This window comes from Capra hircus, chromosome 8 (genome assembly GCF_001704415.2).
Source record: "Capra hircus breed San Clemente chromosome 8, ASM170441v1, whole genome shotgun sequence".
In the NCBI taxonomy this organism is placed as follows: Eukaryota; Metazoa; Chordata; class Mammalia; order Artiodactyla; family Bovidae; genus Capra; species Capra hircus.
This window is the reverse complement of record NC_030815.1, coordinates 81,615,327-81,629,606: the sequence shown is the minus strand read 5'-3', so window position 1 is coordinate 81,629,606 and position 14,280 is coordinate 81,615,327. Positions and strand designations below refer to the sequence as shown.

The following is a 14,280-nucleotide window of genomic DNA, read 5'->3' as shown; positions in this document are numbered from 1 at the left end:
AAAGTACTGGAGTTTCAGCTTTAGCATCATTCCTTCCAAAGAACACCCAGGGCTGATCTCCTTTAGAATGGACTGGTTGGATCTCCTTGCAGTCCAAGGGACTCTCAAGAGTCTTCTCCAACACCACAGTTCAAAAGCATCAATTCTTCGATGCTCAGCTTTCTTCACAGTCCAACTCTCACGTCCATACATGACCACTGGAAAAACCATAGCCTTGACTAGACAGACCTTTGTTGGCAAAGTAATGTCTCTGCTTTTGAGTATGCTATCTAGGTTGGTCATAACTTTCCTTCCAAGGAGTAAGCGTCTTTTAATTTCATGGCTGCAATCACCATCTGCAGTGATTTTGGAGCCCCCAGAAATAAAGTCTGACATTGTTTCCACTGTTTCCCCATCTATTTGCCATGAAGTGATGGGACCAGATGTCATGATCTTCGTTTTCTGAATGTTGAGCTTTAAGCCAACTTTTTCACTCTTTCACTTTCATCAAGAGGCTTTTTGGTTCCTCTTCACTTTCTGCCATAAGGGTTGTGTATCTGCATATTTGAGGTTATTGATATTTCTCCCAGCAATCTTGATTCCAGCATGTGCTTCTTCTAGTCCAGTGTTTCTCATGATGTATTGGCAAATAGATGAGGAAACAATGGAAATAGGGCCCTATTTTATTTTGCTGGGCTCCAGAATCACTGCAGATAGTGACTGCAGCCATGAAATTAAAAGACACTTGCTCCTTGAAAGAAAACCTATTACCAATCTATGTAGCATATTAAAAAGCAGAGACATTACTTTGGCAACAAAGGTCCTTCTAGTCAAAGCTATGGTTTTTCCAGTAGTGGTCACTCATGTATAGATGTGAGAGTTGGACTATAAAAACAACTGAGCGCCAAAGAATTGATGCTTTTGAACTGTGGTGTTGGAGAAGACTCTTCAGAATCCCTTGGACTGCAAACAGATCTAACCAGTCCATCCTAAAGGAAATCAGTCCTGAATATTCATTGGAAGTACTGATGCTGAAACCGAAACTCCAATACTTTGGCCACCTGATGCGAAGAGCTGACTCATTTGAAAAGAACCTGATGCTGGGAAAGATTGAAGGTAGGAGGATAAGGGGATGAGACAGGATGAGATGGTTGGATGGCATCATTGACTCAATGGACATGAGTTTGAGCAAGCTCTGGGAGTTGGTGATGGACAGGGAAGTCTGGCGTGCTGCAGTGCTTGGGGTTGAAAAGAGTTAAACATGACTGAGCGACCGAAGTGAACAGAACTGGTAGGTCTTTTGAATTGGCAGGCAGATTCTTTACCACTGAGCTACCTGGGAATCCCCTATAATGGTAATAGAATCAAAAATAAAATGACTATTACCCTTTCATGTTTTAGAGAATTATATAATATCTCTGTCCTTGCCTGTTAAAAGTAATTTTAAGAAGATTGAACTTGATGGGGAAGGGACAGTATTTGCATTTACTTCCATGAATGTACATGTGTTGGTACACTATGTATACTCACATTCATTCACTCTACCACCATCTTCATCTGTTGTTTTGCCTCTTCACTTATGCGCTTCTTGCTTCCCCTTCTCCCTTGGGTTGACTCTTCCTCCCTTGAGTGGACTCTTAGCTTTTTCAGATTCTTGATCTAAAATAGCAAAGGCATCACTGTATTTGCCTACCAGGGCCATGCCTGTCCTAAATTTATATATTTCAACTCAGCTAGTGTTTCTTAAAAACTTTTGACCAGAAATATATTTTCTGTACACATGTATATATGTGTAGATACAGTTACACACATACACACATTTCATGAAAATATGCTTTTATTACCTGAAATTCATATTCACTTACCATTTTAATGGTTTTCATGACCCCAAACTGATTTTACAATCCATCAACTGATCATGACCAAGAGTTTAAAGATCATTGAGCTAGGTCAATGGTGGCAGGAGAAAGGAAAAGAAACTCTTGAATTTCCTCCATTTAAAGGCATAATTCATTGTTAGATACTTCACGGATTGAATAACCACTTTTTAGCAATAGGAAATAATATGTCCTTTAAGTGTACCTAGTGGTGAGGAGCTAAAAGCCTCTTAATGAAGGTGAAAAGGAGAATGAAAAATTTGGTTTAAAACTCAACATTAAGAAAACTAAGATCATGGCATCTGGTCCCACTGCTTCATGGCAAATAGAAGGGGAAAAAGTTGAAACATTGACAGACTTTATTTTCTTGGGCTCCAAAATCACTGCAGATGGTATGAAATTAGAAGACCTTAGAAGAAAAGCTCTGACAAACGTAGACTGCATAGTATAAGGTAGACACCTCACTTTGCCGACAAAGGTCCATATACTGAAAGCTATGGTTTTTCTAGTAATCGTGTACAAATGTGAGAGTTGGACAATAAAGAAGTCTGAGCACCAAAGAGTTGACGCTTTTGAACTGTTGTGCTGGAGAATACTCTTGAGAGTCCCTTGGACTGCAAAGAGATCAAACCAGTCAAAAGGAAATCAAACTTGAATATTCATTGGAAGGTCTGATGCTGAAACTGAAGCTCCAGTATTTTGGCCACCTGATGCGAAAAGCTGACTCTGGAAAAAGACCCTGATGCTGGGAAAGATTGAGGGCAGGAGGAGAAGGGAACAACAGAGGATGAGATGGTTAAATAGCATCCTGACTCAATGGACATAAATTTGAGGAAGCTCTAGGAGATAGTGAAGGATGGCAAAGCCTGGCTTGCTGCTGTCCATGGGGTCGCAAATATTTGGACACGACTTAGCAACTGAACAACAGCAACAGTGGATATAGGACATATCCTTAATTCATTAATGTTAATATGTTAAAAGTTTGGGTTGTAGAATTGAAGTAAAATGAGTAGAATTGCTCACTTGGTATTGAGCACTGTTCTCTATGGATTGCATAGTGGGTCTGATTGAATTCATGATAGGTTTGCAGGATAGGTTTTTATGGATTAGTATAGATATGTCACTTTTCCAGAATACAGAACTGATAAAATTCGAGATCCTACTCCTCTAAAGCCTGCATTTTTGTAATGATCTGTCCCCACGGATCATACCACTGTGGTTGAAATATTATAGTCCTGGCTTTACCACCAGCCAGCTTCATGTGAATGTATATATTCACTATTCTTTTAAAAAACAGCAAGCCTTAGGAAAACATGGCTCACAATTTCTGTACCCAAGGAGCTTCTAGTTAGGGAAAAAAGAGACCTAAGTAGGTCAGCCAGACTCAGGATGATGGTTGGTGCTGTGGAGCTTTGAATGAGTTGCTGAGGGGAAGGAGCTTCACAGGGGAGGTTTTGTGGGGACTAACTCTTGAAGGACAGTAGATGAGATGGGATTTTCTAAGGCAAGCCACCCAGCTCACGGGATCTCAGATTCTTTATGTGTGAAAGTGAGAGGCTGTACTGATTTATGCCTATGGCCTTAAACTTGTATCTGTCTGTGATCTCTTCCTTAGCACCTAATCTCCATTATTTTGGCCCCTCTGACAACCAGAAACAAATTCTCCATCTCTGTTTAAATGCTTATGTTACCTTTTGAATTGCCCACTAAATTTCAGTTTCTTGAATTGCCCATTGAATTTCAGTTTCCTGTTTGAAGTACCCATTTGGTGTCAAGCTCCTGGAGGAGACTGACAGGCAGAGAACTCCATGAGTAATCAAATCTTGGCTATGTTGCCCCTATTGTTTGACTAGCTGGGCACTTTCTTCCAGGACAGTATCTTTTCTTATGATTTCATAATATCAAAATTACCTTTGAAATACAATAAAAAATAAACAATTTCCATCAAGGAAAGAAGTAAAGTTTCCCTTAGTGGTAAGTGAGAATAAGATCAGAAATAAGGATAATAAAGAAGGAGGAGGGATTTGAAAATTAAAAGACACAAAGAGAAGAGAAAAATTAGATAATAAAAAGGGAGAAAATGCCTTTTATTCAGTGGTGTTCTCTGTAAAATTACTGCCTTCACCTTGGAGTTCTGGCTGGTAGGTTCAACTCTGCCTTTATGATTCACATATTACTATCATAGCTGTAGCCTCTTTTACTCATGCTTTTTATTACCGCTTGAGAGTTTGCCTTCAAACTTGGCAACTGAAAACAATAAATATTTATTGTCTAAAAATATGCTGCTATCAGTTTTAAACTCTAGAATTAATTTAGCTTTCATTTAGGCTTTCAGTTCAAGATATCAAAAAAAAAATTGGGTGGCAAATATATGTTAGTATATTCCTTTCCCCTACACTAATGTTTAGAATGTAGATTTGCACTGATAACTGCCCACATGACGAAGCCCAGGCAGTTTTCTGTCCCCAGTGCCCCAGCTCTGGTGTCTGAGCCTCCAGGGAGGAGCCTGACAGATGCCATCCCCTGTAGACAGTGCTGGTGGCATTCATGAATAACAAGTGGTGGCTTTCATATTTAAGTCCCTAAAGCAAAGTAAGCTCATTAATAGTACATTGCAGTGCATTGATTTAGGGCAAAGAAAGGCACCTCCTTAAAGCTGGATGAAAGTCAACTATCCAAGAAAGCTGTGGTATATATACTCAATGGAGTATTACGCAGCCATTAACAAGAATACATTTGAATTAGTTCTAATGAGGTGAATGAAACTGGAGCCGATTATACAGAGTGAAGTAAGCCAGAAAGAAAAACACCAATACAGTATACTAATGCATATATATGGAATTTAGAAAGATGGTAATGATAACTCTGTATGCAAGACAGCAAAAGAGACACAGATGTATAGAACAGTCTTTTGGACTCTGTGGGAGAGGGCGAGGGTGGGATGATTTGGGAGAAAGGCATTGAAACATGTATAATATCATATATGAAACGAATCACCAGTCCAGGTTCGATGCATGATACTGGATGCTTGGGGCTGGTGCACTGAGGTGACCCAGAGGGATGGTACGGGGAGGGAGGGGGGTTCAGGATAGGGAACACGTGTATACCTGTGGCGGATTCATGTTGATGTATGGCAAAACCAATACAATATCATAAAGTAATTAACCTCCAATTAAAATAAACATTTGAAACAAAAAAATGTTTTTAAAATAATAAATATTAAAAAAATAAAATTCAGAAACAAAAAAAAAAGAAAGAAAGTTACTCTGGCTCTTTTTCTTTTTGAGAGAAAAGTAAAAAATAATACGCTTGTTGAAATAAATGTGCAGAATCACTTAACACCTGGGGGAAAATCTCATTTTTTTGATTTTTTAGATTTATGCTTTATCACTAACATTTTCATTCTTCCTCTTTTTTCTTTTTATTGGTGAAGTCTGATTTTTTTGGAAATGCTTCCCATTGGGTTGCATTCTCTTTAACATGGGAAGTTGCGTGCATAAGCATATCAATAGATGTATTATCACACTTGTGACATGCAGATCGTTATAATTTCTTCTGATATTTAAAACAGTACAACAGATTTTAATCAGTGGCATTGATTCAACCTGAAGAACTCTAGAATCTTCAGAGGTTAAATAACATGATTCTTGCAATAAACTGATTTCAGGCAAGCCAGTGATGGTATTGGAGAAGGCAATGGCACCCCACTCCAGTACTCTTGCCTGGAGAATCCCATGGATGGAGGAGCCTGGTGGGCTGCAGTCCATGGGGTCGCTAAGAGTAGGACACGACTGAGCGACTTCACTTTCACTTTTCACTTTCACGCATTGGAGAAGGAAATGGCAACCCAGTCCGGTGTTCTTGCCTGGAGAATCCCAGGGACAGGGGAGCCTGGTGGGCTGCTGTCTATGGGGTTGCATAGAGTTGGACACGACTGAAGTGACTTAGCAGCAGCAGCAGCAGTGATGGTATTGGAGCTCATAAAAACTAGGAAAAATATGAATATCTCTCAGGATAACTGCTGATAAAGTTTGTTCAGAAATGTTAGTTATTAGAAGAGCATAGGCTTATGGGTGTTTATTGGGGGGGAGAGGTGGGATGGATTTAAAATTAGTATCAGAGTCCTTTGATGTGTGGTAGAAAATGCAGAGGTAGCTTACTATAGTTTGTGTTCTTATTTCTTGTTAAGAAGCCCTCAGAAACGCTCTGTTTATGAAATTGCGGTTGATAACAAAGTAAAGAGCATCAGGTGATCTGCAGAGGTGTGATTACAGGTGCTGGGTTTCCTCAGCCTGAGCTCCATGGCCTTGTGGTAGAGTCCACAGCAGCTTGGCTCTAGTTCAGATACTGATATCTTCAGTTTTTAGGCCTCATTTTTGCTTCCCAGTTGTATTCTAAAATCTCCAGCTTGAATGGACTTAGTTGCCAAAGCAGAAAAGAGAAAATGGCTTACCAAATAGATGTGCTAACCACATAGAAGATTTCAAAGGTCAACATCGTTATCACATATTTAGTAAAGTTTTACACTTTCGAGTAAAGAATTAGTGATCTCAGGTTGCCTCAGCTTGCAAAGGCTTGGAGGGGGACTTGGGTTTCCAGCCAGAGACTGAGGCTGGGTTGTGGTGGTGAAAGCCCCAGATTCCTAGCCACTAGACAGTGGTTAGTGACAAGAGCCCTGGCCCTTCAGCTTCGCAGAAAAGGATTCCTACAAAGACAGCAAGTGGTGAAACAAATTAAGTATTAATTAAGAGGGGGAAAAAAGTACAGTCGTGTGGATAGACACACAGACAGACTCAGAGGGAGAACCCCTGAGTTGCATCCTTGTTGCAGTTTGAATTACTTTTATGGGGCATTTCTTCCATTTTTTCCTTTGGCCAGTTTTACCTGTTTCACGGTCCATATTTGGCATATCTCAGGATCCTCTCATGTGTGCACATACGTCTTAGCCAAGATAGATTTTACTGAAAAGGTGTCTGGGTAGGGAACATCCTTTAACATAACTCTCCTTTGACCTCTGAGGAGCTTTTTCTTCACGTGTGTGTTTGGGGAGGTCTCCTGACTTCGAGAATAAGAAATATGCGGACTGGGCAAGGCCCAGCCTTTTCCCTTAATTGTCCTGGTATCCACAAGGAATGAATCTCCAGTTGCTTTACTCTGAGAAGGAGCCCATCTACCTCCTGCCTCATGAGGAGCATATGAAAGGCTTCTGCTTTGTCCAAACCATCTGGTATTGAAAAGAATGTTTATAAAAACAATTCTTTTTATTAAATTTATTTCTAACAAGTGAAGGTATTTTGGCCAATTAGATTAAATCAGAAATATTGATTACCGCTCATAGCAGTGATGTTGCCTTAAAAAGGTTGAAATTACTAGTGGTTTGAAACATAAAATAAAGAACTGATCTTGAAAATAAAAAGGACTGATTCTCTTAGTTCTTCCATCTTACTCTTTTGGCTTTAAAAATTGCTTCTGTGACAGAAAAGGAATTTACCACACAAAGGCTAAGCATAAGTAATCCTGAACCCACAAGAAGGAAAAAAAAAACCCACAAAGTTAAGTTTCACACATGATCCCGGATGCTTGTTCAGTGAACTTTGTAGTTTGTGATTTTTCTAAAACATTTATAATAAATGTGTTTCCTTTAAATATAATGTTTACAGATTTTATACTGATTATCTTTTCTTTCTATTTTATCAAGCCTACTTATTTTAACCTTCATTTCTGCAGATGAAAGCCCCAAAATTCTAATATGGTGCTTGTGTTGTCTAATTAAGAAAGATCCACAGAATTCAAGAGAATCAAAACTTAATTCCTGGACACGGGTAAGTGTACAAAAGCCCTGTACTGCTTTAAATTCAATTGATTATTTAAAAGTGCTGCTTTAATAGTCTAGAAACTTTCAAACACATCCTTCACTGTTACATTATCTTGCTGGTTATAAAGTTTTTGAAGAGATTGCGTTTTTGTTTGATTGTGACTTATGTATGAGATAGATCCTCAGGGTGAACTTCCCTATGCCTACAAAAGCTAATATTGAGTGGTTTTAGAAAGTCACTCTTAGGTAATTGAAAGAATATATTCTCTTTCCTTCTATTATAACAACTGTTTCTTCTACCAACCTACATTAAATACTTATATAATTCCTCTTCAGATACTTCTCGGCCTCTCTCAGAATCTATTCTGTACTAAAACTGAATTTTGTAAGTGCCCTGGGAGCAGCAGTCTTTATTTTGTGTCCTAAAGTTGGTACCCTGGTCAGTGTGCTCAGACTAGCATCTGGTACTGGTTGGCTGTTGCTGCAAACACCGTCAAATCAGTTACCCAACCATGCTAGTTCAGGTAGCTGACAGCTTCCTGAATTCCCACTGTCTGTTTCTGCTTTCTTTTGAATGATAGGCACAAATAGGAGAATTTTGTAAAGCTGTGCTTAGCTGCCCTCACCACCAGTAATTTGGCTGTTCTCTCTTACCTCTTGCTGTCCTGCTGCAGTAATCCCGAGGACTTCCATGAATGTCAAACTCCACTTACTATGCATACGGTCCAGATTGGCTGCTTAGTATTGTGAAATCACCCACCCAAATTAACGCACATGGTTTTGTCTGACTGGTGATATCATTCCATTCACTGCTTTTTACCATTCCTTTGTTTTATACAAACTGGCTGGCAGAGATGACAAAGACAGTGTATTTTTTTGTTAGATTAAAAGGAAAATTGGAAGAACAGTAAGAAGTGAAAAGGATTCAGTGAGGGAAGGGAAAAAAAATGCACCTTTTAATTGGAAAGAAAGTTAATGTTAAGAGCTAAAGAAAGGAACTGATAAGTAGAATTAGGGAAGAAAAGATCCAAAAAACAGGCTATAGAAGTAGAATAACATATTTAGGTTTTAAATTTTTTAATCATTGCTTTTGTTGAATGTTTGCTCTCTTAATGATTATTTAGGATATATATTTTTATTGGCTAGCTCATTCAGTCCTGGAATAGGCCATCTAATAAAGTATTTTTAGAGTGATCAGTTTCAGTTCAGTTCAGTCGCTCTCGTGTCTGACTGTCTGCAACCCCATGAACCACAGCACATCAGCCCTCCCTGTCCATCACCAACTCCTGGAGTCTACCCAAACCCATGGCCATTGAGTCGGTGATGCCATCCAACCATCTCATCCTCTATCGTCCCCTTCTCCTCCTGCCCGGCATCAGGGTCTTTTCCAATGAGTCAGCTCTGCATCAGGTGGCCAAAGTATTGGAGTTTCAGCTTCAACATCAATCCTTCCAATGAACAGCCAGGACTGATCTCCTTTCGGATGGACTGGTTGGATCTCCCTGCAGTCCAAGGGACTCTCAAGAGTCTTCTCCAACACCACAGTTCAAAAGCATCAATTCTTCTGCGCTTAGCTTTCTTTGTAGTCCAACTTTCACATCCATACATGACCACTGGAAAAACCATAGCCTTGACTAGATGGACCTTTGTTGGCAAAATAATGTCTCTGCTTTTTAATATGCTGTCTAGGTTGGTCATAACTTTTCTTCCAAGGAGTAAACATCTTTTAATTTCTGGCTGCAATCACCATCTGCAATGATCAGGTTAACTTTCTTCATTTAACTAGTGATTATATTAGCCTAGTTTTGAATTTTTAGCCATGCAGTTTATTCTGTAGGTTTCCCTTATTTAATTTTATGTCCATTTAATAAATACATACTCATTAAGAATAGCACAGGCAGGTAAATTTAAGACACTTAATTCCTGTGTGTGTTAGTCTCTCAGTTGTGACCCTGTGGACTGTAGCCCACCAGACTCCTCTGTCCATGGAATTCTCCAGGCAAAATACTGGAGTAAGTGGCCATTCCCTTCTTCAGGGGATCTTCCCAACCCAAGGATTGAAACTGGGCCTTCTGCTTTGCAGGCGGATTCTTTACCGCCTGAGCCACCAAGGAAGTCCCACTTAATTCCTGTCTTCAGAGAATTTACAGACTTTACCAGGTCATTCTAGGGCAGTGCCATTGGGTTATTGGTAGAGCTGTGTATAGGGGTGATGGTGACACAGTGGATGGACACTTGTTCAAACTTGGGCCTTTGGAGACCTTTCCTGGGGGAATTATGCATCAGCTGAATTTTGAAGGACGACTAGGAGAGGTGCTGCTAGCGATAGAGGCTGCCTGCCAGTGCAAGAGACACGAGAGACTCGGGTCCAATCCCTGGTTTGGAAAGATCTCCTGGAGTGTGAAATGGCACCCCACTCCAGTATTTTTGCCTGAAAAATTCCACGGCAGAGAAACCTGGCAGGTTACAGTCCATGGGGATATAGAGTCGGGCACAACTGATCACAACTCATGATGTATTCAGGGAGCTTCGGGTGCGTAGGTATGCCTGAGTTTGGGATTTTATAAGGTTGATAATGAAGCATAAAGCCTTATGTATGATTATAAGAAGTTTTTATTTTGCCTTGAAAACAGTAGGAAAACCGCCAGAGTATTTTCAATAGGAAAATCATATGGCCAGCTGTGAGTTTTAGAAACTAAATAGCAAAAGGAAGTTGGTTTGAAAGGCGTCAGGGATAGCACTTTCAAAGCTATTGTAGTGATAAAAGTGAGAAATTGTGAAAACCTGAGTGAAATGGACAAGAGGGGCAAGATTTACGATATTAATAAGGTAAATATGTAAAGATATAATGACCGATTAGGTGCAGCTATACTTAGGTGTAGGTGGAGTTGAACCTAGTATTTTCAGGAGAGTGGCTGATTTGCACATAGGGGTTGACAGTCCTCAGGATTTGGGAACAGTGAAAGCCCTGGGTAGGGGTGAGATTACCCAGGAAGAGTACCTAGTGTGAGGAGGGGAACGGGCCTAGGGATGACCTTTGGAGACTCTGGCGTTTAAGGAGTGAGTGGAAGAGAAAGTTACACTGCACACTAGAAAGGGGTCCAAGAAGTAGAAGGAGAAAAGCAGCAGCATTTCAAGAAGGAATGAGTGGTCATTCACATCGAATACTATAGTATGGCACTGTCCAACAGAAACAAGGTACATTCTAATATCTGTTTTCAATTTTTTTATTAGCTGCTTTAAGAAATGTGAAAAGAAAAAGTTGAGACTAATTTTAAGAATTATTTTATTTAACCCCATGTATCTAAAATACTATTATTTAAATATGTAATCTATATAAAATTATTAATGTGATTATTTTATAATATTTTTTACATTGAATCTTGGCGATCCAGTGTATATGTTACACTTAATTCAGTGTACATGTTGCATCTTAATTCAGAGGCTAAGTTTTCATTTGACATTCTTGATCTGTTTTATAAAATACAGCATTGAAAAAGTAGGTTCACGTATCCGAATTGTTTCGGAGAAACAAAACTGAATCAACTATCTGTTTTCAAATTTAAATTTAAGTAAAAGTTAAAAACTCATTTTTCTTCATCATGCCTGTTACACTTGAAACTGCTCAATAGCTGAGTGGGTCGTAAAGAGTTGGACACAGCTGAACAACTTTCAGTTTCTTTATGGCTGTTAGTATTTGCCTTAATATATTGGAGTGTTCCTATGTTGAGTATATATATATTTTTATAATTGTTGTATCTTTTTCTTGGAATGATTCTTTGACCATTATGTAGTGTCCTTCTTTGTCTCCTGTAACAATCTTTATTTTAAAGTCTATCTTATCAGTAATGCTTCCTTTTGATTTCCATTTGCATGGAAAATCTTTTTCCATTCCCTTACTTTCAGTCAGTGTGGGTTGTTTGATCTGAAGCTGGTCTCTTGTAGACAACACATACACAGGTCTTGTTTTTGTATCTATTTAGCCAGTCTATGTCTGTTGGTTGGAGCATTTAATCCATTTAGTGAAAAGTGAAAGTCACTCAGTCAGGTCCGACTCTCTGTGTCCCCATGGACTATACAGTCCATGGAATTCTCCAGGCCAGAATACTGGAGTGGGTAGCCTTTCCCTTCTGCAGGGGATCTTCCCAGCCCAGTGATCAAACCCAGGTCTCTCGGATTATAGGTGGATTCTTTACCAGCTGAGCTACCAGGGAAGCAATCCATTTATGTTTAAGGTAATTATTGATACATATGTTCCTATCGGGGCTTCCCTGGTAGCTCAGCTGGTAAAGAATCCGTCTGCAATGCAGGAGACCCCAGTTCCTTATTTGGTTGGGAAGATCCCTTGGAGAAGGGATAGGCTACCCACTTCAGTATTCTTGGACTTCTGTGCTGGGCTCAGATGGTAAAGAATCCACCTGCAATGTGGGAGACCTGGGTTGAGGATCCCCTGGAGGAAGGCATGGCAACCAACTCCAGTATTCTTGCCTGGAGACTCCCCATGGACAGGGGAGCCTGGCTGCAGTTCATGGGGTTGCAAAGAGTCGGACACCACTGAGCAACTAAGCACACTAAGTACAGCGCAGCACCTGTTCCTGTTGCCATTGTCTCAGTCATTTTGGATTTGTTTTTGTAGGTCTTTTTTCTCCCTTCCTCTTTTGTTCTCTTCTCTTGTGATCTGTTGACTAACTTTAGCATTGTGTTTAGATTCTTTTTCTTTTTTGTGTGTGTATCTATTGTATATTCTCAGTTTGCAGTTACCATGAGGTTTTGATATAGCAGTTTATATATAAACAAGATTGTTTTAAATTTCTGGTCTTCTAATTTCAAATGCATTTCCAATATCTGCATTCGTGCTCTCTTCTCACAGTTGCTGATTTTGACATCATATTGGTGTGCAGATGATTTACTACGTTTATTTTATGTTTGCCTTACTAGTGAGTGAGCTTTTCTGTTCATAATTTTCTTCTTCCTTGTTGTGGCCTTTTCTGCTTAAACTTTAGCATTTATTACAAAGTTGGTCTGATGGTACGGAATTCTCTTAGTTTTCGCTTGTCTGTAAAGCTTTTGATGTCTCTGTCGAATCAGAATGAGAACTTTCCTGGATAGCATATTCTTGGTTGTAGGCTCTTCCCTTCCCTTTTAAATATATTGTGCCACTCCTGAACTTCCCTGGTGGCTCAATGGTAAATAATCCACATACAATGCAGGAGACATAAGTTCTATCCCTGGGTCCTGAAGATCCCCTGGAGGAGGCAGTGGCAACCCACTTCAGTATTCTTGCCTGCAAAAAAATCCCATTGACAGAGGAGCCTGGCTGGCTCCTCTGGCAGTCCCTTCTGTCTACACAGTTTCTGCTAAGGTATCAGTGGATAACCTTACACTATTCCCTTGTATGTTATTTGTTGCTTTTAGTGCTTTCCCTCTTTAATTTTTGTCAGTGTGTTTAGTATGTGTCTCAGCATTTTGCTCCTTGGGTTTATTCTGCCTAGAACTCTGCACTTCCTGGACTTGAGTGACTGTTTCCTTTCCCATGAAAGAGAAGTTTTCTGCTGTTATCTCTTCAAATATTTTCTCAGGTCTTTTCTCTCTCTCTTCTTCTAGAACCCCTATAATGCAAAAGTTATTGCATTTAATATTGTCCCAGAGGTTTTTTTAGGCTGTCTTCATTTCTTTTAATTCTTTCTTTTCCTTTATTCTGTTTAATGGCAGTGATTTTCACCTTCCTGTCTTCCAGCTCACTTATCCATTCTTCTGCCTAAGTTAGTCTGTTATTGTTTGTTCTAGTTTATTTTTCATTTCAATTATTGTAGTGTTCATCTCTTTTTTTTAAAGTTTTTCTACATCTTCATCAAATATTTCTTGCATATTCTCAAACTGTGCCTCCATTCTTTTTCTGAGATCTTAGATCATTTTCACTCTCATTACTCTGAATTCTTTTTCTGATAGGTTGCCTGCCTCCAATTTACTTGGTTGTTCTTCAGAGGTTTTATCTTTTTCCTTCATCTGGGACACATTCCTCTGTGTCTCATTTTTGTCTGACTCTCTGTGATTGCATTTTCTGTTCTGCAGGGTTATAGTTCTTCTTGCTTCTGCTGGCTGTCTGAGAGGCTTGTGATAGTGGGAAGGTCTGGATCCTGCTCACTGGTGGGTGGATCTGGGTCTTGCCCCTCTGGTGGACAGGCCTATGCTTAAGAAAACTTTAAGCAGCCTGACTGCCAACAGTTGGAACTGTGTTCCTGTTCTGTTTGTTTGGCCTGAGGTGTCCTAGCACTGGAGCCTACAGTCTGATAGGTTGGGCTAGGTCTTGAGGAGAAAATGGTGACCTCCAGGAGTGCTTGTGCCAATGAATGCTTGCCAGAACTGCCACTGCTAGTGTCTTGTCCCTGCACCTCTGTAGGAGACTGTTGAATACTCACAGGTAGGTCTGACCCAGTGTCCTGTGAGATCACTACTTTTTACCTTGGGTCCTGGTATGTATGGGATCTTGTGTGCATCGCCCCCCCCCAACAACCGTGGAGTTTCAATTGCCCCCAGTCTTGTGGAATTCCTCTGATCAAACCCCACTGGCCTTCAAAACCAGGTTCTCTGAGGGGTTCCCTTCTTATT

The 14,280-nt window shown here is 39.9% G+C and overlaps 1 protein-coding gene across 2 annotated transcripts in view; it reads left to right on the top strand.

Moving 5' to 3' along the window:
• Positions 1 to 14,280, top strand: part of FANCC (Fanconi anemia complementation group C) — a 325,125-nt gene that overhangs the window by 116,721 nt on the left and 194,124 nt on the right. For both annotated transcript variants that reach the window (XM_005684141.3, XM_005684140.3), the window contains one exon: positions 7,584 to 7,678. In XM_005684141.3, the coding sequence (XP_005684198.2) occupies positions 7,584 to 7,678 (95 nt within the window). The remainder of the gene's footprint in view (positions 1 to 7,583; positions 7,679 to 14,280) is intronic.